The 27347-nt window shown below is 40.9% G+C and overlaps 2 protein-coding genes across 7 annotated transcripts in view; one reads left to right on the top strand and one right to left on the bottom strand.

Annotated features, from left to right (window-relative positions):
- Positions 1-672: 672 nt before the first annotated feature.
- On the bottom strand, positions 673-25434 carry antkmt (adenine nucleotide translocase lysine methyltransferase). 3 transcript variants are annotated; one of them, XM_060901520.1, is made up of 7 exons: positions 25332-25434; positions 25027-25203; positions 13079-13242; positions 12885-12989; positions 1730-1870; positions 1580-1630; positions 673-1462 (listed from the first exon to the last, which is right to left on the bottom strand). In XM_060901520.1, exons 3-7 carry the CDS (start codon positions 13238-13240, stop codon positions 1262-1264), a joined length of 660 nt encoding a protein of 219 aa, XP_060757503.1. In that variant the 5' UTR covers positions 13241-13242; positions 25027-25203; positions 25332-25434; the 3' UTR covers positions 673-1261. The 3 variants fall into 3 exon arrangements, with proteins under 3 accessions (XP_060757503.1, XP_060757502.1, XP_060757501.1); XM_060901519.1 differs by lacking the exons at positions 25027-25203; positions 25332-25434 and adding an exon at positions 24069-24163; XM_060901518.1 differs by lacking the exons at positions 25027-25203; positions 25332-25434 and adding an exon at positions 24060-24151.
- Positions 23530-27347, top strand: part of fbxw9 (F-box and WD repeat domain containing 9) — a 45224-nt gene continuing 41406 nt past the window's right edge. For 2 of the 4 annotated variants that reach the window (XM_060901517.1, XM_060901514.1), the window contains exons 1-2: positions 24492-24895; positions 25169-25307. In XM_060901517.1, the coding sequence (XP_060757500.1) occupies positions 25195-25307 (113 nt within the window). In that variant the 5' untranslated portion in view covers positions 24492-24895; positions 25169-25194. Of the gene's footprint in view, positions 23571-24491; positions 24896-25168; positions 25308-27347 lie in introns of those variants that run through there. The other 2 variants (XM_060901515.1, XM_060901516.1) reach the window with 2 other exon arrangements.

The raw sequence follows: 27347 nt of genomic DNA, 5'->3' as shown, positions 1-27347 counted from the left end.
CATGGTGGACAAGCTTGACCACCTCTGACTATGTTTTTAGACAGCTGGTCAGACCAAGCTAGATTTTTCAGCAGGGATGGCCATTAAGGTAATTAACAAGTTGAATCCTCATTTCTGAAATAATTTACTAGACCTGTTCGATACAAGCTCCTACTACAGATATGCTGATCCAGTGGATTAGGGGACTGATGAGGTAGCTTTATCTTTACATCACAGTGATCGCCGTATTTCAATCAGCCTCATGCATGAACATGTCACAATGTAGACATTCTCCTTTTACTCAGTTTCCTCTGATACAATCTAAACATTCACAAAAAAATGTACACATGACAATATCTATAATTATGAAAGCTATACAAGAACAAAATATAAAGAGGAATCAAATACATTAATTTATTTTTTGTTAAGCATGTGTGAAATGAATTAGGTCATATAGAGAAGCAGGAAGTAACCAGTGTGCTTCAAAAAGACCTCACACGCATGCACGTGCGCACAAAGTGATTTTGAAAAACGCAGATTTGGGCTTTCTACGCATCTCACCAAAGGAACAGTTCCGGTACACAAAGGTTTAGCAGTAAATCTGCTTGAAATACCCGAGTACTGTGTCCCTATCTATATGATCACACAAATGTATTGTATATTTCCTGTTAGCTAAATACTGGAAAATTACACTTGTATATAATTCATTCAGTGGCTACTTTATTAGATCTACTTAGTTTATACATACATTTCATTCACTGGACATTTTATCATGTACATCTTTATACAGGTGCTCAGTGACTACAGCCTCTCACACTATCCACAATTTGTTAGTCTCTCTGTACACCAATCAACAGTGGCTACTGACCACTATAATACATGCTAGCCACATGCTATTTGCACAAAGTAAACACTGACAGGAAGTGACATTTTAGTGTGTGGCGCTGCTAAAAGGGAAGCAGGCACTAGCAGAATTTAGGAGTACATAATCAACAGACCATTGAGTGTGGATGTAGATACCACCACCACCACCACCCAAGTCACATGACCAGAAGATCAACAAGCGTGTATGGCATCCTGCATCATCCTAAACACACTGAATACAGTACTGGTAGAAGCATGTGCGTACAGTATGCAATAGTGAAAGGGACATTAGTATACAACATTCCTTTTGCAGAAACAAAACTCAAGTAAAACCATACTTTAAAAAAAAAAAAAATCACAAAGATTAGCACTGGAATGTCCCCGTTTGTTTTAAAAATAAGGTCACATGACGCCTGGATCAGCTGGTTTGCTCTGGTGAACTGCTGTCCTTGGATGACAGATGGTGTTTTCGGAGAGCTTGTACGTGGTAGGCCCAGGCTCTGTCCACACTGTCCCCTTCTATCCTGCATGGCGTCCAATCAGGGAAGGGAAAACGTCCAGCAACAATCATGGCATCTTCAGGGAGCTCAGCTAGTAACTTCTTTTGCAAAAGTGTGAGCTGAAGGAAGATGATGCTTTCAGTAAAACACTTGATGCAAATATTTTTGTTTATAGCCATGTGTCCCCCTGTGTACACACACAGGGTCTATGAAAATCACTAAATCAAATCACTTACCACACTTGGAGCCAAAAACACTGTGATGTTCTCATAGCCCGAAAGATTAACCTGTAACATAAAAATAAAATTTCTTAAAAAAAAAAAAATCCTCTACAGCAGAAACAGAAATGAGATTCTTTTGTGCCCTGGACAGTCAAACACCCCCACCTTCCACAGGTCATCCCTCTGGTAAGAGACTTTCCCATAATAGCCAGCTCTCCACGCATGAAATCTTGCGAGCCAGAGGAGCCATGGGTTCAATTCATAGCCTACAGCAGGAGAGAAACCCTGTCGGCTTGCTTCCAAGACCTACAAACACACGCATAATAATAATAATAATAATAATAATAATAATAATAATGCAGTAGTTAATGTGAATTTATATACATCATGTGCACAGCAAGAATGGAAACACCATGAAGCACATGTATAGTAGTAAAAAGTGAACGGTTCAGGTTTTGGCCAACTGATCAGAGGTGGGTTTCCCAAAAAGCCCCTTCATGCTAAGAGTGTCTTAACTTGGCAAGAGAGCATTCATTGGGCTGCTTGCTTTACCATTTAATGATGATCTTTGTGCTGTGATGCTTTTGGGAAACTGCACAGAAAGTTTTGAGTTTGAACCCTAGCACCATCAAGCCTCAACTGTTGGACCCTCTGTGCTCCAGAAATGTTAACATGCTTGTAGTGCAGCGAGAGAACAGTTACCTTATCCTGCCTTGAACCCAGGTCTACAGGATGCCAAACCTGCACCCTGACTACAACATCAAAGAGCCAGGCTCATTGGTATGGCAGTCAGAGCACATACTCAAATGTAGTGACAGGCACTCCGTCACAATACCAGTATATGCAAAGGAAAGAACTTCACTGTACTGAAGTGTCTATAAATGCTGTGTCTATAAATGCTGTCTCTCCTTTTCCTTGCTGTATGAAAAACCTTATTGCAGTTAGAGGAATATGGAGAGTATATTAAAAAGTTATCTGCTTTGAAGGCTTAATGGCAAATAATGTTATTGGTTGAACTTGACTGAACTTCCACCACATTATTTCCTGTTTCAAGTCTCAAGTAATTTTGTGGTGTGCAGTTGAGACAGAATATCTTCTCAATTCACAGAGTGAAGAAGGCATTCAAACAGAAATGACTTCAACTCAAAAACAATGAAATCATTTTTGTATAGCAAACAGAATTAACTGAAAGGTTTCACTTGTACCACTAAGCAAAAAAACAAATTGTTAGATTTTTGTCAATACATCAGAACAATAAAATCTATCTCCTCTTTGCTAAACTTGTGCATTCTGCAAAACTCGTGCAAATTGATGCATTTGTCTAGCAGTTCATAAGAAATTTGTCAGTATGAAAGCAAACCTGCAATGGCGTGAACCTGCTGCAATTTACAATACTGACGTGCAATGGATTTGACAGCTTCATTTCAGGCCTCCATTTTTCCAGCCTAGAAATGAGCCCTGTTCTCAGAACACTTCCTCTTTTCATGAACACACACACATGCAGTGTTCAAGATGAGGGTGCAATTTGTAATTCCCCGCCTACAACTGCTAAAAACCATTGAATAGAATGCCTGTGTCACTGCACAAATGTACAACGAAGTTTAGTTCATCATTGGAGAGCAAAGCCGCTGCGTATGTGTGCACCGCCACTCTTGGGCACTTCAGCCCAAGGCCGTCTCACGTTAACCTAACCACGTCTTTGGATTGTGGGGGAAACCAGAGCACCCGGAGGAAACCCACGCCGGCACGGGAGAACATGCAAACTCCACACAGAAAAGCCCCCATCGGCTGCTGGGCTTGAACCCAGAACCTTTTTGCTGTGATGTGACAGTGTTAACCACTACACCACCATGAAGCGCCTCCTCAAGTTGAAATTTAAACTTGCCAACTAGGAGTAGTCTTCTTAACTACCAGTGCCTTCCCCATTTACAGAGTGATATCAAATCAACATGGCAGCACACACTGAACAGTGTAAAGTCCCCTTTCTCAACTTTTAAATGAATTTATAGCAGCATTGGTTCAATAGATCAGTGATCACAGAGAAACAGTCCTTGGTTAAATCTTTCGCTGGGATCACAACCAAAACTGTGAGAACATGGCCGGTGGACGCAGTTCCTATGCTCCAGGATTGTTTCCACCACACAGACTGGGATGTATTCAAAGAGCAGGACACTGACAATCGTGTTTCACTGGACAATTACACCTCCACTGTTTTTAGATTACATCTGCTTCTGTGTGGACAATGTCACCTGCTGGAGGCAATTCCGTGTGTTCCCCAATACACCACCATGGATGACACATGGAGTAAAACAGCTTATCCGAGCTAGAGACTCTGCGTTTCACTCTGGGGACCAGGAGGCGTACAGTGCTGCCAGGGCCAACCTGAAGAGAGGCATCAATACTGCCAAACACCATCACAGGAGGCGTATTGAGGCCAGGTTTGACACCACCACAAACCCAAGGCAGGTCTGGGAGGGCTTCAGGCCCATCACGGACTACAAGAGGAAAACACCACCACCCTCAGCTGACAGTCCCACCTTGGCTGAGGATTTAAACCTCTTTTACGCCTGTTTTGATAGGGACAACACCGATCCTGTCCTGCGCCCCCTCCCCTCGACCAACCCTGCTCCAGTCCTGAGCACGCATGAGGTGAGATGTGTGTTCCGCAGCATTAACACCAGGAAGGCGTCCGGACCAGATGGAGTGCTGGGCCGGGTGCTTAAAGACTGTGTTGCGGAGCTGGCGGACGTCTTCACCTCCATCCTCAACACCTCGCTGTCCTGTTCTCTGGTTCCAGCCTGTTTCAAAGCAGCCACCATTGTCCCCCTCCCAAAACAGTCCAATGTCACATGTCTTAACGACTACAGACCTGTGGCACTCACTTCCATTCCCGCCAAATGCCTGGAGAGACTGGTCATTAAACACATCAAAGCCGCCTTACCACCAACACTGGATCCACACCAATTTGCCTACAGATGCCCCTTTTCCACCAAAGCAGTTCCAGGGCTGGTTCAGGGCCAGTGCTTAGTTTGGAACCGGGTTTTCTGTTTCCACTGACAAAGAACTGGCTCTGGGCCAGAAAAACCGGTTCCAGGCTAGTACAAACTCTCTGCTGGGCCAGAGGAAAGAACCGCTTACGTCAGCGGCGGAGTTGTTAAGACCAACAACAATAAGACCGCGAAAGGTCGCCATTTTTAAGCGACGAGAAGCAGCAGCTGTACAAACATGAAGTCATCCATTATTATTATTATTATTGTTGTTGCTGCAGCTTCTTCCGTGTTGTTTTTGCTTCGATATTCACGCCAAGGTTTATGCAAACGTAGCGACATAACTGACGTATACAGCGACGTAACTGATGTGGCTTCCCTTAGCACCGCAAGCTATGGAAAAGCAAACTGGTTCTCAGCTGGCTCGCAAGTTGAACGAGTTGTGAACCAGCACCAGCACTGGCCCCGAACCAGCCCTGGAACTGATTTGGTGGAAAAGGGGTAAGAGAGAACCGGTCAACTGAGGACGCCATTGCCACGGTGCTGCACACACTGCTGGAGCACCTGGAGCATAAGAACACCTATGCACGGCTCCTCTTTGTGGACTATAGTTCGGCTTTTAATACCATCCGGCCGTTCAAACTCCGGTCCAAACTCCACCAGCTGGGACTCAGCACCACCCTGTGCAATTGGATTGTGGACTTTCTAACAAATCGCACACATGTACCCCTTTTTCACCAAATCAGTTCCAGGGCTGGTTCGGGGCCAGTGCTGGTGCTGGTTCACAACTCGTTCAACTTGCGAGCCAGCTGAGAACCAGTTTGCTTTTCCATAGCTCGCAGTGCCACGTCATTACTTCGCTGTATACATCAGTTACGTCGCTACGTTTGCTTAAACCTTGGCGCGAGTATCGAAGCAAAAACAACACGGAAGAAGCAGCAGCAGCAACAACAATAATAATAATAAATTACTTCGCATTTGTACAGCTGTGGCTTCTCGTCGCTTAAAAATGGCGAGTTGGTGCTAGCCTGGAACCGGTTTTTCTGGCCCTAGAGCCAGTTCTTTGTCAGTGGAAACAGAAAACCTGGTTCCAAACTAAGCACTGGCCCTGAACCAGCCCTGGAACTCCTTTGGTGGAAAAGGGGCAAGAGTGTCAGAGTGGGTAAGAACACCTCCTCCACCCTTGTCATTAACACCCGGGCCCCTCAAGGGTGTGTGCTGAGCCCTTTGCTCTACACTCTGTTTACAAACGACTGCTCTGCCTCCTCCTCGTCCAATCTCATCGTCAAGTTCGCTGACGACACCACGGTTCTCGGACTTATTACTAATGACGATGAGACAAACTACAGGAGAGAGGTACAACACCCGGAGTCGTGGTGCCACAACAATAACTTGGCCTTAAACATCAAGAAGACCAAGGAGATAGTCGTGGACTTTCACAGGAAAGGACACACTGACCACCTACCTCTCTCCATAGGCAACGATGTGGTAGAGAGGGTGAGGAGTTTCAAGTTCCTGGGGGTAACAGCGACTGAGGACCTATCCTGGGGCACTTACATTTCCACAGCCGTGGGAAAAGCACAACAGCGGCTCTGTTACCTGAGGAAGCTGAGGAGCGCTAATATCCCCAGACCTCTGATGGTGAACTTTTACAACTGTGCCATCAGTAGTGTGCCGACACATAGATTTCTAGTGTAGATCTCCAGCTGCACTAAGGCCGACCAGCAGGCACTTCAGCGGGTGGTGAAAGCTGCTGGGAGAATCATTGGAACGACTCTCCCAGAGATCAGCACCATCTACTCCACTCGCTGTCTGAGAAGAGTGCGCAACATCCTGCGGGATCAGCACCACCCTGCTCATCACCTCTTCCACCTGCTGCCCTTAGGGAGAAGATACAGGTCCATACAGGCCAGAAAATCCAGACTGGCCAATAGCCTGTATCCACAAGCTGTGAGGCTACTGAACTCTGCCACATCCACAACCACTAATTAATATCATTGAACTGGTTTGCATTGTTGCAGTTGTCACTACTCTCTCTCCCCTGACCCCCCCCCAGACAATAACGTTATAACACTATAATGGCACTGATCTGGTTTTTTACACTGTTTATACAATGTCATAATACTCAGGTATCTGTCTGAATGTCCCTGCTCTGCACTTTATCAGCATTGATGACTTGAACTTATGCTGCTATTTGCTATGCTGTTTTTTTGTTGTACTGATGTAATACTGGGTCAAATGCTTACACTGGGTTACTTAGGGGGGTATGTATTTATTTATGGGTTTGCACTTTATCAACTCTGCTGTATGGATGCTCCAAATGAAATTTCGTTGTTCTTTTTTTTGTGACAATGACAAATATTCTGAATCTGAATCTATAGCCCCTTTTACACAGCCTGTTCAAGGTGGGATTCTTACGCCTTTATTCCGCCTCATGTTCTGTATAAAATGGAATGCGGAACGGAAGTCTGTATTGTTCTGCCTATGACCGAAATTGACGTCTGTGTAAAAGGGACAGCCGGCGTGGTGGAACAGGGGTGTGACGTTTTTGACACTGACATTCTTTCTGAGACCAGGGCAAATTCAACTGTCTCCATCTACAGCGTCTAAGGTCCACACACTTTTCTGCCTCAAATCACTTCGCTTCACTTTGTCCTCAACATATTTCTGATCTACAAACATATGGCTTGCACAAGTTTCTTCACTTGTCTCTTCCTTGCCGCCCCCCAAATTTACAAGTACAGTTTTCTGTGCGACAGACTTTTTCTTGAAAAGCCTGCTCAGCAAAAGGAAACAAGTATGTTTTACATAGGCCTTCCTTTAAAAAAAAGAAAAAAAAAAAGTGACTTATTTTAAAAGGACATGCTTACATGTTCCATATGATGCGTAGTAACTTTGCTTGTTTGCGTTGTTTTTTGTCACATTGTGCAATAAGTCCTGAAATAACAGGTGCAATATTTATTTAGTAGGTCTCCGTTTGTTTATTTATGTCAGTTATATCCTTCACTGCACATGGAGCTAGGAGAGACAATTTCATTCTGCTGTGCATGACTTCTTGTATGGTCTGAATGACAAAGTTCACTTTGACTTTGTGTCTGAAGAGTGGTATAAATGTGTGAGACCAAGAAAAGCACTTCAACACTCAGTTCACCCGCCACTGTTTAGAAAGCAAGGCCGGTATGCTCAGGGTGTTCATATTTCTGACATGTAGATACATCACCCTCACATTCACAACACACAATGTGTTTAAAAAAAAAAAAAACCCACACACAAGCGCAGCTTCCTGCCAGCTCTATTTAGTTCAGTGTAAATCACTAAAGTCGGAATATTGAGATACCTTCTTTATGCCAGTACTGTATTAGACTATGTGTAAAAAAAGGGCTTCTAACATTGACCATACTAATCCCTGTTTTGAGAAGGCAATCAACATTAGAGTTATTCCTTATTGCTAAGCTACTCGCTTTTATCTGCTGTTGTTGCTGTACTGCAATTTCAGTCCAAAATATTGCATGAACGTTTGAATTTCACTATGGACCCTTTTCACGTGACGTCACGACAAACGCGGCTGCCATTTTGGACATGTACTACCAGTAGTTTACCACAGCCAACATTGAGGAACGGCAGCAAAGAAAGTGTTTATTTTCAGCAAGACTTCCATCATGCCACTATATTGTTGTGCACCTGGATGTAGTAACCATCAACAAACAAGGCAAGGTTTATCATTTTATCAGATCCTGACGGAGAAGATGGATAGCGGCCATTAACAGATTGGCAGCCCTCGGCATACCAACGCTTGTGTAGTGACCACTTTGTTGGAGGTAAGACAAATAAAATTAGCCAGAAAAGGCATTACATTGCTGTTAACATTCTGTGCCGGCAAGTGTGTAACTAAATAGGCTAAAATAACCCATTGTAACCTCTTTGTTCTTCTGTAGTAGCTATTAGCTAACGACATTAGCTAGCGTTGTGTTCCTTTGCTGTTGGTAGACTGTAGGACAGATCAGAGGCAGTGTCCTACAAACAGCGCTTAATTTGAGGGGGAGCAAGCCGGAGCACGCTCCGGAACCTCGGGCGTTGGCTCCGGCAGCTATTTACACTGGATCCGGTGATCCGACACCTCTTTTGACTATGTAACAAAAAACAAACAAACAAATAATTAAATAAAAAAATGCAAGTTTATTTAGTGTTAATGTCCGATTTTGATATCTGTCTTGTTGGTGATTTCTCTCATGAAACGACATCCACAAAATATCTGCAGATGAACTTAATTTGCAGTGTTATTACAAAACATGCAGCACCGCGCCCCCCTCTTTTTCCGCACCGGAGCCGCTCATCCTCTGCGCTCCGGGACCTCCCACTTTACAAATTAAGCACTGCCTACAAATAAGTGTTCAAAACAAGAGGAACATGTATTTGTCTCTTAAATCCAGGCCGTTCCCTATAATCTGTAACAACGGTTGGAGAAAGTAATGGCAAATAGTGAGTGCACAAACCATAGAAGGTAAACTGTACACAGCACCAGGGCAGTGTGATGGTATGTCTACTTTTAGATTGTGTTAGCTTATCAGTGAACACACTCGTCACTCGACGAGTTTCACGTCTTTATGATGGATACTTAAATGTGTGTTAGGTATTATTGTTGCAGTCTAAGCAGTCATTGTAGCAGCTAGATGAGCAAGAACCGAAAGGGTCTGTGCCATAAACCGTTATTTCTGTACGGCGTTGCTAATGTGTCATTACTGTTGTTATTTCTCCCTCTGCTCGCCCTGTAAATGCCCTACGTCGCTGGATAGCGAAGGTGTTTTCTGCATCTCGCTCCTTTTTCTTGCATGTTCTCCGTTTGTCGCCTTCCTCGCATTCAAACCAATTCGAGCCGAAGTCCGCTACATGTCCAAAATGGTGGTCGCGTTTACGAAGGTCACGTGACTGAAAAGGGTCTATAGGAGAAAAGGTTCAGTAGCCGCTCAGGCCTCTGCACATGCAATTCACCTTGCAGGCAGCAGAGGGCTCTAAATATTAAAAACTGCTCTTTTAACACTCAAATGCTCATTGTATTATACTGTATTTCACTTGTAAGTGTAGAGAAAATTTCACTGCAAGTATAGCCATCCTTGAGAAAGTACACTAAAAAGTAAAAAAGAAAACCTTAATACCAGGCCAGAAATTTTGGAGACTATGGGGGCAGCCCATGGGGGGGTGGGGTGTCCGGTTGAATTGCAGAGGTGCATGGGGGGTTGTTTAGCGCGTGGCGCGCGTGTCCGGTTGAATTGCAGGGGTGCGCGGGGGGTTGTTTAGCGCGTGGCGCGCGTGTCCGGTTGAATTGCAGGGGTGCGCGGGGGGTTGTTTAGCGCGTGGCGCGCGTGTCCGGTTGAATTGCAGGGGTGCGCGGGGGGTTGTTTAGCCTACTAACACTACTAAACTAAGACTAACAAAGAACAGATTCGTTGGTATTGGTTATGCACCTTGTATTTTATTTTAGCATGTTGCTACAGAGGGCAGTCCTACAAGAAGAACATATTACAGATAGCAACCAAACCAAACCAAAAATCCTACAATACTTCACACCCTGAACTCCTACAAAAAGTCCTACAAAACAAGGACTTCTAGCTCTGCTGTATGTCAAAAGTGACCCTGACAAATGCCTGCCCTATTTACAAAGACCACACCCTGCACTTGTGCATTTGATTTTTCTTGGCTTTGAGAAAGAGTTCGAGTGCCCTTTCATAACTTATATCTTCTGGTTGTGGCCCGTTAATGGAAATCCTTAAGCAGGTGGCCAGGTACTCTCCTTGCAGTCTGTTACGAAGGTCTGTTTTGACCTAAAATGGCAAACAACTTACTACAATGAGTCATGTGATTGTAGAGCTCACTCTGAAATATTTAATTAAGTGAAAGTGAGATTGAACTTAGGTGGGATTTGAGCATAAAAACAATGGGTAAATGTAAATTGAAATTCACATCACTGGTTTGCCTGCAGATGTCCTTACCCTGTTCATTGTGGAAAAGTCTCTTTCACAATTCACGCTCGACACCGGCACAACAAGGGCAATCGCTGCTAAGTGGCTGAGTAATGGGTATATCTGCCCCCATTCATCGCACTCACTTGCTAGGAGTGTTATACCAATTTGACATTCTGACAAAGACAGCAAGCAGTTGATGTTAGGCCTACCTCAGTCACTACCTCTTCATCCTGAGGTGAATTTCAATCCCTCTTTTTGAAATAATTCAAAATGCTCATGATCTGAATTAACAAAAATTTAGCATCAGTTTAATAAGGATCGGAGATTTTCTGTTACAGCTGTAGCGTCTACAATAAGGCTGACATCGTCACCTGACATTCAACGCGTTGCATTAAGGCCTACGTTAGTGGAGAAACACTCATCAGTAAATTTGAAAACGATCAAATTCGAGTCAAGAAGTTAATTTAATTAAGTAGGTAACTAACATTACATTCCCTTAATTATGTGGCCTAATAGCTTCACCTTTAGAAGGTAGCCTATTAGAAAAGGCTAAAAATAATTTAATGTCTTCCGTCTCACCAGTAACAAATCGCGTTAAGGCTACTAGCACTAATTCTCAAAAGTGGCATCGAAGTTTGCTCTGTTAGAATAGACTACTTTTCCCTTTTAACATGTACATGCAGACCTAGATTAGTTTATCATTGCTGTCACTTCACGTCTCCATCACTTGGATAGACTGTGCACATAATGTTAAGCGGGAAGCACTTCGCCGGTGAATTTGGAAACGACCTGATCCTGGTAGGATAAAGTTAATTTGACGAATTAGATAACTACGTAGGGCTAACTAATATTGCCTCAAAATAGCCTACTGTTGCCTTACAGAAAAGGTAGGTTTGCCAGTACGAAATGGACAAAGTAATTTTACTGAAACAATACACTTAACGTCATCCACCAATCAGTCCCCCCAGGATTTCGAGGGCCTTTTTTGTGACTGTTGCGGGCTAAAATGTCTGATGTTGCGGGGGGTTTTCCAAAAAATTGCGATGAAAGTTGCGGTGTTTTTTAGGTTTTTGTTGTGATTACATTGCGGGAGGAAGTGAAAGTTGCGAGAAATTGTTGCGATTTTCTCTTTTTGTGATTAAAATTGAGTGATATTTTAAATATTAAAAGTTATTACTGAAAAACTATTGATTAAAAAACAAAGACACTGAGAAATGGTCCTATAAACAACTTTACCAATACAAAAGATTACCAGGACTACAAAAATGCAGAAAAATAGGCTTTACTTATCCAAATGCACCTGTTGGTTCAAAAGTTAAAGTGCATAGAACCTCACAGTACAACTTGAAGTTACCTTAAAATATAATATAAATGTCTCAGCTTTCATGTAAGAAAAAAAAACTATTAATACTAGTACTGTGTGCAGGCAGTCTCTCCTGAAGACTAAATTAAACAATAATTATAAACTAATAAAATAAATGGCTCAGGCTTCATAGAAGAAAAAAAAAACAAATTTGAACAGAATCTCAGTATGATGCTGAAGCTGCCTAAACAATGGAAAATAAAATACCATTTTGGCAAAAACGTTGGCATCCATTAATTTCTTGTATTAAGTAAAAAAAATAATGTAAAGTGCACAGTCCTTCACTGTAAACATAACACTTTCAGTAACAGAATTTAAGCCTACATAAACACTGACTCGCACATGTAGTGTTGCCAGATATTGCTGACGTTTTCCAGCCCAAAATATGTTCAAAACCCGCCAAAATGCACTTAAAACCGCCCAATCTGGCAACACTGCACACATGCTGCTTCTCTTGAACGTATACACGGAAGTAAGGCGGAAGGTAGTTTGTCGACGTCACCTCAAGACGACGTCAACGATTGGTCAAATTTGCGGGAAGGTTGCGGTGATTGGATATAATTGCAACACTGCCCTGAATTCGTGGGAATTGGTTGAATTTGCGTTGAAGTTGTAAATCGCAACATCGCGAAATCCTGAAGGGTCTGATCAATGTGCTCTCCATACGCCTATAAAGCACAATAGCGTAGCCTAAATGTCACTTTCTTAATCGTGTCAAAGGCTACATAAAAGTTGTATAAACTTAACATGTAGATGCAGACAGGATGTAGCTTATCAGAGTTGTCTCCTCACGCTGTCTCAGATAGGCAACGCACACAATGTCAGGCCGGGTGCGCCAGTGTCGCCGTGCGTACGGGCGGGCGCGGACTGAGACTATGGCGGCCCAAATTAGACTATGGCGGGCTGCCATAGTCTCGTCAATGTGTGGGAAACACTGCAGGCACAGCTGCACTTGAGCAATGTAATCATCAACAAGCATGATTACAAATTTAAAAAAGATAATCACTTACAATCCTACCATCTCCTGAGCCCAAGTCAGCAAGACTTCCAGAGCGGCCCTTCAGCAGAGTCATAACATTGCCCACTTGTCGTTTACTGGCTGGTATATAAGGCACCTAAATGAACACAAATAGCAATCAATGTTCATTAATGACTTACTGTACTGACTTTCATTTTGTTTGTGCAGCTGCTCTCATCAACTAACCTGTAGTTTCAGAGGCACTCTGCGAAACCCAGGCATCAGAATCCCTGCCCACATGGCATAGACTGCCAGTCCTGTCCCCACCGTCAGCTGCAACAGACCCCATACCCCGAGCCGCCTTTCTTTAAATTGACCCAAAATGTCTTCCTGCGTTTCATCCTCCATGCCTATTTAGAAACAAGAAAAAATTCTGTAAATACTGTGTAATATACATAATAAAAGGGTTGAGTACTTTTTAATAAAACAATATTACAGTAGTAAAGTTTGAGAGTCTATCTGCATAACTCGTTTTATTCATATCAATGCCTTTTGTGCAGACATGGCTTACATGAAGCCTCCAGCCAGACAGAATTGTCGCAGTAGTTGTCCTTAGAAAATATTTTTCAGTAAAGTCTTAGGGTACAAGGCCTGGAAGATCATATACTAAAGTTGACTGTATACTGATCTACAGCTCTATGAAATAAAACATGTTAATGCATAAACCATATTGAGATGATGCGTATGGCAATGGCAAGAGACATCCTAGAGTTTCCCACTTCTTCTCCCAAGTCACACCCAATTCAGCTCATGAATTAAATGTCAAGCTTTCAATAAGAGAAAACTTAAAACTCTAAGGCTGAGAAACCTTGAGCACCTAAAGGAAAAATCCACCCACAATTCAGTGTATAATAATAATAATAATAATAACAACCTTCATTAGCATCCAAGTTTTAATTTGCTATGAAATGCTTAGCTGACTTTTCTTTAAACTTATATCAATAGGTCCAGTTTCACTTTGATAAATGCTTTCCTATATTCCCCACAATGCCATTGGACTGCTCATTGGTACAGGTGGGACTGAGTCCTTGCTTAATCTTTACCTAAAGAAAGCAATGTAGCAGAGCTTTAGTCTGTCCTGCTCTCTCATCTCATCTAAAAAGTTAAGGTTTTAACTTTCATGTTAACTTTCACAATCAAGACTTTCCAAACCAAATCTCTGTTTGAACTCCGCACGGTTCCATCCTCTAACCACACTGCATTCTGGAGCTTGGAGTCCGATGTTTACTCTCACCACTACTTCTGCATTAATACTTCAGTGGGAGATGATGAATACAAAAAGAAGCTGCAGTTCTTTTGTTTTTCAAAAGCTAAATAAAAAACCCTGTATGTTTGAGATCGTTGAACATTTTTGTTCCATTAAAGCAAGGGTGGGCAATTTATTTTAGAAGCATTTTTGTTAGATTTCTTGACATTCTAGACCTATTCAGGCCTACCTACCTGTCTGTGCATTCATTGGCATAGTCAGAAACTTCCACAAGGCTAAGCAGATATATTACTAAAGCTGGCTATTACTAACATGCTAACTTGGCAGCTGCAAACTAACAATAGTCATCTCTGTTGTTTACATTCATTATGATAAAGTGTTTTCTTAGGCTACAGTCACATTACAGCTCGTGATGGGTTTGCGAATACTTGGTGACGAAAAACTGGTAGCATCGGCACCAATCGTGCAATGCACAGCGAATGTTCTCCGAGCTATGCAAGTTTTTTGGGTTTGTTTTTTTTTGGCCGTGACTCCACCTCTGCCTCGTGAGTGGCCAAAAACCTTGTGAAAAATTTCAATGCATGCATTGAAATGTGTTGGTGATGTTTTTGTTGGCAAACTAAGCAGCAAATACTTGCAGATGGGTTTGGGAATACTTCCTGAAGCTCAGGGAAGCATTGCCACCAAACACCTCATTTTCATCGATAACCCATCACAAAGCATCGTGAGCTGTAGTGTGACCGTAGCATTACATGCGAATGAGATGTGCTATTTTCCTCCCTCCTTTCACTCTCTCTAGTACCCCTTTTCCACCAAATCAGTTCCAGGGCTGGTTCGGGGCCAGTGCTGGTTCACAACTCATTCAACTTGCGAGCCAGCTGAGAACCAGTTTGCTTTTCCATAGCTCGTGGTGCTAAGGGAAGCCACGTCATTACGTCGCTGTATACGTCAGTTAGGTCGCTGTAGGTGTCAATTACGTCGCTACATTTGCGTAAACCTTGGCGCGAATATCGAAGCAAAAACAACGCAGAAGAAGCAGCAGCAGCAGCAACAACAATAATAAATTACTTCACGTTTGTACAGCTGCTGCTTCTCGTCACTTAAAAATGGCGATCTTTCATGGTCTTGTTATTGTTGTTGGTCTTAACAACTCCACCCCCACGCTGACGCAAGCGGTTCTTTCCTCTGGCCCAGCAGAGAGTTGGTGCTAGCCTGGAACCAGTTTTTCTGGCCCCAGAGCCAGTTCTTTGTCAGTGGAAACAGAAAACCCGGTTCCAAACTAAGGTGGGGTTTACATTAGACCGTATCAGCGGATCATCAGATTAACGTTTTTAAAACGATTAGCATGCACACAGCAACGCCAATACACGATTCGTGTGCACACAGCAACGCCAATACACGGATACGCTCGGCTCCGCAGGCATCCTGCACTCCAAATCACTCCGCCCTGAACAGCGAGTGCCCTCTGGAGGGTGCGCACTCCGGCCCTGCGCAGCTCACAGAGCGCGTGAGTGAAGCGCACGAGCAGTGATTCGGGACTGAGCCGCTGTGTGTGTGAGATCTCAGTGCATATCGGGCATGCGCGTCACTTACCACTTGCAAGTGGAAGGATGGCAAGCCTAAAAACAATCATAACTACACAATGGGCAGTATTTGCATCAGTATTTGCAGTATTTTCATACTTTTATACTCTTTAATGAAAGGTGATACAAGGCGGAAGTCCACGCCGTTTTTCAGCAGTCGCGTCACATGACCAACGCCAGCGAATCAGGAAGGTGGATGTCACAGTGACGTTGTCCAATGACGACGCCAGCTAGAGCTCAGCACAACGTATCCGCGTATTCTCAATGTTTACACAGCACCGGACCAGACACGATCTGGATTGAATATGTGGACCCTGGCGGATTCCCGTTTCCCGGCGGTTTAATGTAAACGGACAGTGCATCCGCGAAGAAAATGAGACAGATACGGTCTAATGTAAACTTGGCCTAAGCACTGGCCCCGAACCAGCCCTGGAACTGCTTTGGTGGAAAAGTAGTCAGGCAGTGTGCGTTCATGTGTTTTGGAGGAGTGGCTTTGGAAGGAGGTGGGATTTTTCGGGTGGATACTTTCAAAACCTAGCTGCTGGTTTCTCCAAAGTTACCTAGCCTAGCTTTAAATAATGACATTGTAACTGTCTTAGTAATGGCACTGTGACATCAGTAAGGTAGACAGCGTCTAACTTACATAACCTCTAACTAAATATACATATATTATTAAAAAAAAAAAAGTTTCAGGGTGGACTTTTCCTTGAAGAACCCTAAATACCCAGTGTGTGTGCTGGGAGCTCAGGTGAACCGTGCGTGTGTCTGGGAAACACTGACCAACACGCTTTCCGAGTTTATACATTTTCCTTTTGCTCTGCATGGCTTCTGTTTGTTTATCTGTGAACTCTGATTAATTCCAAGCTGCAGGCATCCAGCTGATCAAATGTGACGATCGCTAATCATTCTTCCAAAAAGCTTATTTAAATAATAGCGTGTGTTATGCAGTCTCACTACAACATCATAAACTAATCTGCAGTTTCACAAGCTAAAGTTAACTAAATGAGGCTTGTGCGTTTTCCTGTCGGTCAACACTGAGGACAAAATATTACACTGGGGACCGTTTACACGAGGACGCTGTCGGGTAAAAACGACTAAATATTTTATCGGAAGTGCCTTTCGTCTACACGGGGACGGCGTTTCCGAGGCTGAAAAACGGAAAAAATTGAAAACGCCTTCCAAAGTGGATAAGTTAAAAACAGCTCCCGTTGCATATCCGTCTAAACTACCTAATACACGAAACTCTGCTCGGATCTGCTCACGTCGGGTACGCGTTTACGTCATACATGTCATATACTGTACATGCCAGCCCGGGAAGTAAGAAAGTAAGTAAAAAAGTAAGAGCATGTCTGCATCGATCCAACGGACCTTCAAGCTGCTCTGGCAACTTTAATAAACGTCCAGGAGTCCTTCGAACATCTATACCGAATCTGCACATATACCGTTAATGAACAGAGGCGGGTATAGCATGCTCTTACTTTTTTACTTACTTTCTTACTTACCATAGCCAGAGTAGTCAAAGCTTTCGCGGCGCAGATGTGCAGATCAGACAAGACGGAAGACGTTGCGCATGCGTGCAGACATAGCGGAGGTCTTTCACAGCACCGCCTGGCATGCACATCTGTGACAGAGCGCAATGCGTCTGTCACTAAACAGCGGTTCCTCCCGCTGGTCATGTTTCAATGGTCAAGTGCAATGGACTAAACCACAGTTGCAAAGACATTCCAAATACAATCTGTGTTGTATGTTTGTTGTGGGTTTGGTAATGGGGGCTTTACAAGTATGTTTTGTTACGGGTACATTTGTTACAACTTTTAGATATGTAAACCTGAAATGTTTGATACGTGTTCATAGTAAAAGACGCGACACAGGTTTAAACAGCGCAAGCATTTATTAGTTTTCACTATAAACAATAGAGTGTAAAGATTCATTAAGTGCGCACGTTTAACATCTGAATCCTTTTCTGCTAGAGTTTATCTAACATCAGCCAGAAATGTTTGTAGCCATTTACCTGCTGTAGTCTTCCGGGTGCGGGACCAAAGCAGAATGCAGGTCTGAAACCGCTTTTCAAGGTTTCTTCCGCGATGCGCGGGAAAGCAGCTCATTAGAGCGGAGAGAAATGGTCTAAAAATCTTACGCAAGTGTTTGTTGTAATATTTAAGGTCTGCGCATTGTTGTAGGAGTGTAATGCATGCAATGAAAATGTTTAGAACTGTTAAAATCTGTCTAGATGTGTTGATTGATTTTAATTGTGTTAAGACTGTGATGTAGTCTTTTAAATATGCGCTGCACTGTTCATTCAGGAGATGGGGTGGTTTTGTTGGTAGTTTGGCGCAGACTGGGAGGAGGGTTTGCTAGTGAAGCCGCTTTAGAGACACACCCGGGCTGCTGTTGAGAAATGGATAAGAGGGATACTTTTGGATACACATTGACTTTTCCAAAAAGCTAAGTGTTTGTTTACTATCTATTTGTTGCAGTACCAAATAAGAGTAAATGGCAAAAAGATCTTGCAATGAATTAGAAACTGAGGAAATAGAAAACAATTGTAAAAACATGAGAACTGATTCCACGGTAACTGTGGTACTTAGTGCCACAGATCCAACAATCAATCTAGCTAAGGTCAACCCATATAAAATTTGGCAACATCTTAGTAAAAGAATTGGAGAAAATATTGAAATTTCTCCAATAGGGAAAAAAGTTAAGGTGCAAATACCAGAAAATAAACTGACCTCTATAACAAGCCTGAAAAAATTGACTAATATTGATGTCAATGTGGGCGGCACGGTGGTGTAGTGGTTAGCGCTGTCGCCTCACAGCAAGAAGGTCCTGGGTTCGAGCCCCGGGGCCGGCGAGGGCCTTTCTGTGTGGAGTTTGCATGTTCTCCCCGAGCCCCGTGTCTGCGTGGGTTTCCTCCGGGTGCTCCGGTTTCCCCCACAGTCCAAAGACATGCAGGTTAGGTTAACTGGTGACTCTAAATTGACCGTAGGTGTGAATGTGAGTGTGAATGGTTGTCTGTGTCTATGTGTCAGCCCTGTGATGACCTGGCGACTTGTCCAGGGTGTACCCCGCCTTTCGCCTGTAGTCAGCTGGGATAGGCTCCAGCTTGCCTGCAACCCTGTAGAAGGATAAAGCGGCTAGAGATAATGAGATGAGATGATGTCAATGTAAGTAAACTGGAAGAGTACAATGAGATCAGGGGGGTGATACATGGGGTGGACCCTGGCTTGTCAGAGGAAGAACTATTAGAGGGATTTAAGGAATGTAACAAAGATTTGACAATAACCCAAGTTTCCAGATTCAAAAAGGGTGAGAACCCAATACCAACAATTATGATAAAAATGAAAGAAAAATCATTATCAGAATTTTTGAAATTTGGCTATTTACAATTCAAAGTAAAGGAGTACATTCCTCGACCCATTAGGTGCTACAACTGTCAAAGATTTGGTCATACTGCAAATAGTTGCAACTCCATCAAAAGATGTAAAAAATGTGGGCTAAATCATAATGTAGAGGAATGCCATGAACAGTTGAAATGCCCAAATTGCAGGGGCTCTCATGAAGCTAGTTCAACTGAGTGTAAATCGTTTTTGGAGGCCAAAGAAATTATCAAAATTAAGTCTGTCCAAAAGATGTCTTATGCTGAAGCAGTCAGAAGTGTCAGAAAAACACAAATAGAAACTTCTAAACCTGATGCTTCCCCAAATAAACAGGATAAACAAAATGTCAATCCCCAAGAAGATAATAATTTCATTAAAGCAAAGGACTTGGCCATCCTGCTTTTTAAGATATTTACAACTTTCTCAGAGATGAAGAGTACAATGACTAGCAGAACTTTCTTTGTAACTCAAATGGTTGCCAATTTAAATGAGTTATTAGACCTTCACTTGAATAGAGATGAAATTTTAACATCTCTCGGAATTGGAAAAACAACTGAACTTTCTAAAACAAATGAAAATAAAACTACCAAAAATACATAATGAACAATGGTTTACATATATTGCAATGGAATTGTAATAGTTTCCTTAATAAAACTCTAGAATTCAAACAGTATCTTAATTCTTTAGATAGTCTCCCTGATTTGATATGTCTTCAAGAATCATTAATTAAAAATAAAATAGCTACTTTTGATAATTATACAGTACTATTTGCAGATACAAATAGAGGTTTAGCTTTCTTGATTCGTAAAGATATTTCTTTTTCATCTTTCCAAACTCTTAATCTTAATTGTGAAGCAATCTCTGTTAAAATCAATACTTCTTTAGGTATTATTAAATGTGGTAAATGTTTATTGTTCTCCATCTTTTCCGTTGAGTGTTGAAGACATGAATACTATCTTGAATTTAGAAAACTATCATTTGTGGTGATTTCAATGCTAAAAGTGTTCTTTGGGGAAGTCCTTTTTCTGATCTTAGAGGCAGAATAATTGAGGGAGTATTGGATAATTGTGATACTGTTTGTCTTAATACAGGTTCCCCTACCAGAATTTATAATACAGGAGTTTCACATATTGATTTATCTTTTGCTTCTCCTAATATAGCCTGTCTATCTAATTGGGAAGTAACTAATTTTGATGGAGGTAGTGATCATAATTGTATTTCAATGGAAATTAAGTGTTTAGTTCCATATGAAAAATTAGGTATTCCTAGATGGATTTTTAAAAAGGCTGATTGGGACAAGTTTTCTAAACTTTGTGATGAAAATTTTCAATCTATTGATCTTGATATTCAGATGTTAATGAATTAACAATAAAAATAATAGAAGCTATTCATTCTGCTGCAATATCTAGTATTCCTAGATCTAAAGGTGTTGGTAAAAGAAATAAAGGCTTTTGGAATGATGAATGCCAACAAGCTGTTAATGATAGAAATATTGCAAAACGCAATGCAATGCATAGTTTTAATTCAAATGATTATATAAATTTCAAATGTAAAAGGGCTATGGCTACAAATTATTAAAGAAGCTAAAAGAAATCATTGGCATTCATTTGTTCTACTTTGAATGAAAGATCAAGGCTATCTAAAATTTGGAAAGTTTTGAAAAATCTGGATAATGTAGGAAAAAATTTAAAAATCCCAGAATTTAGAAAAAATGATGGTTCTTTTACAAATGGTAATGCACAAAAGGTAGAAGTGTTAGTTTCTCATTTTGCTAAAGTTAGTAGTGATGAAAATTATACTGATACTTTTAAAAAACAAACAGTCTTTTGAGAAAGAAAATGAAAATGTTTTTTCATTTAGATCTAATGATGATTCATCTTATAATACTGTATTTTCCTTGTCTGAGTTTCGAAGGGCTTTAAAGAAGTGCAAAAACTCTTCTCCTGGAGGTGAAGAACTATGTTATCAAATGTTTAGAAATATGTCTTCTTTTTCTCAGAAATTTATAGTAGAATTTTTTAATATATCTTGGAAATATGGAGTGGTTCCCTCTTGTTGGAAGGAGGCTATAGTTGTGCCTATTCTTAAACCAGGAAAACCGAGTTCAGATCCTGCTTCTTATAGACCTATTGCTTTAACATCAAATTTCTGTAAATTAATGGAAAAATGATTGTCGCCAGACTAAATTGGTTTTGTGAAAAGCATAATTTATTTAATTATAATCAATCTGGCTTTCGACAGAAAAGAAATACATTGGATCATCTTTTAAGATTGAGTGATAATATAATTAAAAGTTTTGGCAGAGGTCATAAAGTCTTGGCTGTGTTCTTAGATATTGAGAAAGCTTATGATATGGCATGGAGAAAAGGTATCCTCTTTAAACTTCATAAAATGGGTTTCTCTGGTAATATCTTCAATTGGATATCCTCTTTTCTTACTGATCGTTACATCAAAGTTAGAGGAGATGCTGAACTTTCTTCTTCTGTTGAAGTGCAAAATGGAGTTCCGCAGGGAAGTGTGATCAGTCCTTTCTTATTTCTAGTTGCAATTAATGATTTATATCCTTCAAATGTATCTTTTTCCATCTTTGCTGATGACACAGCTATTTGGAAATCTGGTAGTAATACTGAATTTCTTCAAAGAAAAATTCAATCTGCTTTGGATTATATTCAAGATTGGTGTAATAAGTGGGGTTTTAAAATTTCTGAAACCAAATCTTCTGTTGTTTTATTTCAACGTGGAGGTTCAAAGAAGGTTCTCTTGAAATACAATAATAAGAATTTAAAAAATGATAAATCTGTAAAATTTTTGGGTCTACATTTTGATTCTCGCCTCAATTGGAAAACTCATGTTGATTATTTATTAGGTAAATGTAGGAAACGTTGTAATTTATTAAAAGCAATATCAGGCAGTAGATGGGGATCCGATAAAGAATCAATGGTATTAGTGTATAAGGCAATTGTGTTATCTTGTTTAGACTATGGTTGTGAAATTTATGATACTGCATGTATAACTAGGAAAAGGTCTTTAGATGTTATACAAAATCAATGTCTCAGAATATGTACTGGAGCTTTAAGATGGACCCCTATTGCTGCATTAGAAGTAGATTGTGGGGTGATGCCTCTGGACCTTCGAAGAGAACTCAAACAGGCAAAGTGTGCTCTAAAATACCGGTCTTTGGTTAATCATCCTACTACCTCTTGTTGTACTGAAGAACAAAATTGTGATATAAATATGTCAATTTTAGACCTATTCTATCTAAAGTTGGACATCTTGTTAATGGTTTTCCAAAACCAGAAACTATTCCCCTAGTTGACAGTTTTCCTTTTTGGGAATATCCATCTCCTGAAGTGGACCTTGAGCTAAAAGAAAAGTTAAATAAGAAGTCTGATAATATTCATGTTATGAAATATTTATCGAGGGAACACATGAGAAAATATTTTGGAAGTTTAGAAATTTATACTGATGGATCTAAAGCTGATGAAAAATGTGCAGCAGCATTTCATATTCCTGCTTTAAAGTTGACAATCTTTCAAAATTGGTAATGGATCTGTTTTCAAAGCTGAAATGATTGCAATAAATAAGGCTTTGGAAGTTTTAATTAACAAACCTCCTTTAAGATGTGTTATTTTCTCAGATTCCTTATCCGTCTTACAAGCTATTAATTCAGATGATGATTTCAAAAACTTTGACTTTAGGGATTTCCGTTATCTATTTTACCAATTGTCTAATATGGGAGTTGAAATAATCTTTTGTTGGATTCCTTCTCATGTTGGCATAAGAGGAAATGATATTGTTGATCTGGCAGCTAAAAAAGCTTTGAATAAAAACTATTTGGATATTATTTTCCCATACTATGTTGATGTGGCAAAACTAATTGAAGATGTTTGTCTTGTTAAATGGCAAGATCGTTGGGATTCTAGTGATAAAGGTAGATTTTATCATTCTATAGAACCAGAAGTTTCATTCAAAGTTAAATGTGCTAATAAAAATAAAGTGGTACAAACAACTTTTACTCGTTTGAGGTTTGGCAAATGCCTTTTCAATAACATGATCTTGTTTAAAAAACAAGAAAATGGTTTATGTGATACTTGTGGAGTCTTAGAAAATGTACAACATGTTCTTCTTGATTGTGTCAAATATGTTAACTTCCACCAACAAATTATATTAAAGTTAAACGAAGAAGGGTTAAATATTTCTGTATATAGTATTTTGTCTCAACCAATGTTCTATAATGATGTATATAAATTTATTGTTGAAAAAAATATTTTAATTTAAAAGTGTATATATATATATATATATATATATATATATATATATATATATATATGTATATAAACTTGTCAAACTCTTGAGTGGTACTGGATTAAATATTTAGTATTTTAATAAGATAAACCAAACATTTACAGGACGCCATATCAATTCTCATTGGGCGCGTCCTTAAACCCCTTCATAACATAACATTCAGGAGATGGCCTCGGCAGGGAGAGGACGCGTGACTTGAGCTCTGTGTGAGTAATGCCAGAGTAGCCTAGCTTGCGTGGGCATTTTGTCCCAGAATTTTTTTGTTTGTTTGGTTTTGTCATCAGTGTTTTTTTTGTTTGTCCTGTTTGTGTTAACTGCTGGCTTAAGAATAAAAAGAAAACTATTTTTGTACAAGAATTTTCCTTGTTTTGCTCATCATTCTGACTGACTACTCCATCTGCTCGGCACACTCTATTACAACATCCAATTGAATTCCACACATTTATGCGTCACCGTATAGACGCAGATTTCCTCCTTGAAAACGGTCGTGTAGACGCGGAAAAAAGAGTGAGAACGAAAACGGACTTTTGCGTTTTTGTTTCAGACCGTCCCCGTGTAAAGTGGGCCTAAGTTATAAAACCCGGTTTTACTCACCTGTACGTATTGAACAAAAATATACATAAGAGAACTAATAAAACTCGCTGTATACAGTTTTAATTCACATAAACGTATTTAAAACAGAAGCGTACACTCACTTTACTAACCTGGAGGTCGCGACGCAAAACCAGCAACTATGACATTTTCTCAAAATGGACACTTAGGCCAGTTTCCAAACAACTTGCAATTGAACCTAGAGTACACTAAATAAGGCGTAGAAGCCATAAGTTTACACCCTACGTAGTGCACTAGAATTGGAACAGCGTTTGAAAGTCAGGCTTGGAATTTTTCAAAATAAAGGTACTGCGGTTTTTTGTTTTTTTTTTTAGGAAGGACTATCCGTAGCAAAAGGACTGATGGTACGATAATAACCCAAATATTTTAAATATATTTATTAGCTTATATTACCTATCACTTTTATAAGATTAAATATTTGAACATTTTCGTCGGTTAAAATATTTAAAGCAGGACTCTTTTGGAAGCCTTTGTGCGCCGGAACTAAAACAAAATTCAAACTGTTGTTCCTAAGAAGTCAAAATGCCGCTAAAACGGTCATGAGTAAAGCCGTTCGCAAATATAAAGCAGGTCTTCATAAGTGCTAACAGTCACGATAAGCTTTTAAAAAAAAAAATCCTTCGGGTTTGATGTCCGTGGCGTTATAAAGCCATAACCGAGATATAAACAGTGAAGAAGTTCGTTATTGGCAGTTGTAATGATGGCAGGTAGTGACGTCAGCGGTCAGTCGCGAGCTTGATAATGGATTATATCTGACATCATGGAGGTTTTATGAGAATAAGGGAAACATGAGGTAATTGTGGACTGGGAATTGTTTAGTGAGTAGGAGCTACACTCAGAATCAGAACCAGAATCAGGTTTATTGCCAAGTCCGTTGTCATATACAAGGAATGTGCTATGATGGTTGGTGCTTGAACAGGTAAGATAGAAGAATAAAAAAGGACAAAAGTAGTTATATAATAAATAGAATAAAAATAAGAATAATCCAAAATATATAATATGCAATATACACTCGGGCCTGTTTCAAAATATATATGTGAAGTATCTAACCTGTGGTTCAGAGGGCTCCAGTCCTGCAGGAAGTGGCGTTATTACAGTAGCACTCAGCTAGCTGATCAGAACATTTATACACTTGAGTTCCTCAGATCTCAGATGCTCAAGAAATAAATGGGATTGTTTGTTTCTTTTCCAGGACGTTTTGAGTTCGCAGTGGAATGAATGTCGATGCTGCAGGTGACAGATAGAGAGGATGAGGAGGAGAGAGGAAGAGATGAAGAAGAGCAGTGTGAACACAGCAGAGACAGTGACACTCTTCAATCCACACAGCTAGGGTGAGGCTCATTCACTTTACTTACAAATTGGACTATGTTGACTCAAGTTGATTATGTTCCAGCCTTTTCTATCCTCTACTGCTCTGTGTCATGGTACAAGGCCTGCTCTGTGTCAGTGTTTACAGGTCTTTTGATGGTAGGCAGTGGCAGGTCCATACCAAAGTATCAGAATACGCCCATTGTGAATCACATGATCCAGCTTTGATAGACACATTTTCAGTGTTTCCCACAGAAATTTTGGAGACTATGGGGGCAGCCCATTGGGGGGCGTGTCCGGTTGAATTGTGGGGGTTGTTTAAAATTGAGTGATATGTTAAATATTAAGTTATTACTGAAAAACTATTGATTAAAAAACAAAGACACTGAGAAATGGTCCTATAAACAACTTTACCAATATAAAAGATTACCAGGACTACAAAAATGCAGAAAAATAGGCTTTACTTATCCAAATGCACCTGTTGGTTCAAAAGTTAAAGTGCAAAGAACCTCACAGCACAACATGAAGTTACCTTAAAATATAATATAAATGCCTCAGCTTTCATGTAAGAAAAAAAAAACTATTAATACTAGTACTGTGTGCAGGCAGTCTCTCCTGAAGACTAAATTAAACAATAATTATAAACTAATAAAATAAATGGCTCGGGCTTCATAGAAGGAAAAAAAACCTATTTGAACAGAATCTCACAGTTATGATGCTGAAGCTGCCTAAACAATGGAAAATAAAATACCATTTTGGCAAAAACGTTGGCATCCATTAATTGTATTAAGTAAAAAAATATGTTGCCAGATACTGCTGACGTTTCACAGCCCAAAATATGTTCAGAACCTGCCAAAATGCACTTAAAACCGCCCAATTGGGCGGGAAACCGCCCAATCTGGCAACACTGCCGCACATGCTGCTTCTCTTGAACGGAGGAAGTAAGGTGGAAGGTAGTTTGTCGATGTCACTTCAAGACGACGCCAACGATTGGTCAAATTTACGGGAAAGTTGCGGTGATTGGATATAATTGTAACACCGCCCTGAATTCTCGGGGATTGGTTGAATTTGCGTTGAAGTTGCAAATGGCAACATCGCGAAATCCTGGAGGGTCTGATCAATGCGCTCTCCATGCGCCTATAAAGCACAATAGCATAGCCTAAATGTCACCTTCTCAATCGTGTCAAAGGCTACATAAAGTTGTATAAACTTACCTTAACATGTAGATGCAGACAGGATGTAGCTTATCAGAGTTGTCTCCTCACGCTGTCTCAGATAGGCAACGCACGCAATGTCAGACCGGGTGCGCCAGTGTCGCCGTGCGTGCGTGTGGGCGGGCGCGGACTGAGACTATGGCGGCCCAAATTAGAGTATGGCGGGCAGCCATAGTCTCGTCAATGTGTGGGAAACACTGCATTTTGTTTATCAAAAGATAAGTGTGCAATGCAAATCAGCAGCAGAGCGCAATAAAATAGTCAGTTAATGAAGAAAGAGCGGGCGGCACGGTGGTGTAGTGGTTAGCGCTGTCACCTCACAGCAAGAAGGTCCGGGTTCGAGCCCCGTGACCGGCGAGGGCCTTTCTGTGCGGAGTTTGCATGTTCTCCCCGTGTCCGCATGGGTTTCCTCCGGGTGCTCCGGTTTCCCCCACAGTCCAAAGACATGCAGGTTAGGTTAACTGGTGACTCTAAATTGACCGTAGGTGCGAATGTGAGTGTGAATGGTTGTCTGTGGCTATGTGTCAGCCCTGTGATGACCTGGCGACTTGTCCAGGGTGTACCCCGCCTTTTGCCCATAGTCAGCTGGGATAGGCTCCAGCTTGCCTGCGACCCTGTAGAACAGGATAAAGCGGCTAGAGATAATGAGATGAGATGAATGAAGAAAGAGCACATGATAGGGGAGTGGTGTTGTAGGAAAATAATCAGTGATGGGGGAGAGTGAAACAATTTGCCAACAATTTTTCTGTAATATATAGATACAGTGGTACGCAAAAGTTTGGGCACCCCGGTCAAAATTGCTGTTACTGTGAACAGTTAACCAAGTTGAAGATTAAATGATCTCCAAAA

The sequence above is a fragment of the Neoarius graeffei genome, chromosome 20 (assembly GCF_027579695.1).
Source record: "Neoarius graeffei isolate fNeoGra1 chromosome 20, fNeoGra1.pri, whole genome shotgun sequence".
Classification (NCBI taxonomy): domain Eukaryota; kingdom Metazoa; phylum Chordata; class Actinopteri; order Siluriformes; family Ariidae; genus Neoarius; species Neoarius graeffei.
Note: the sequence above shows the minus strand (reverse complement) of the source record. Positions and strands in the feature narration are given on the sequence as shown.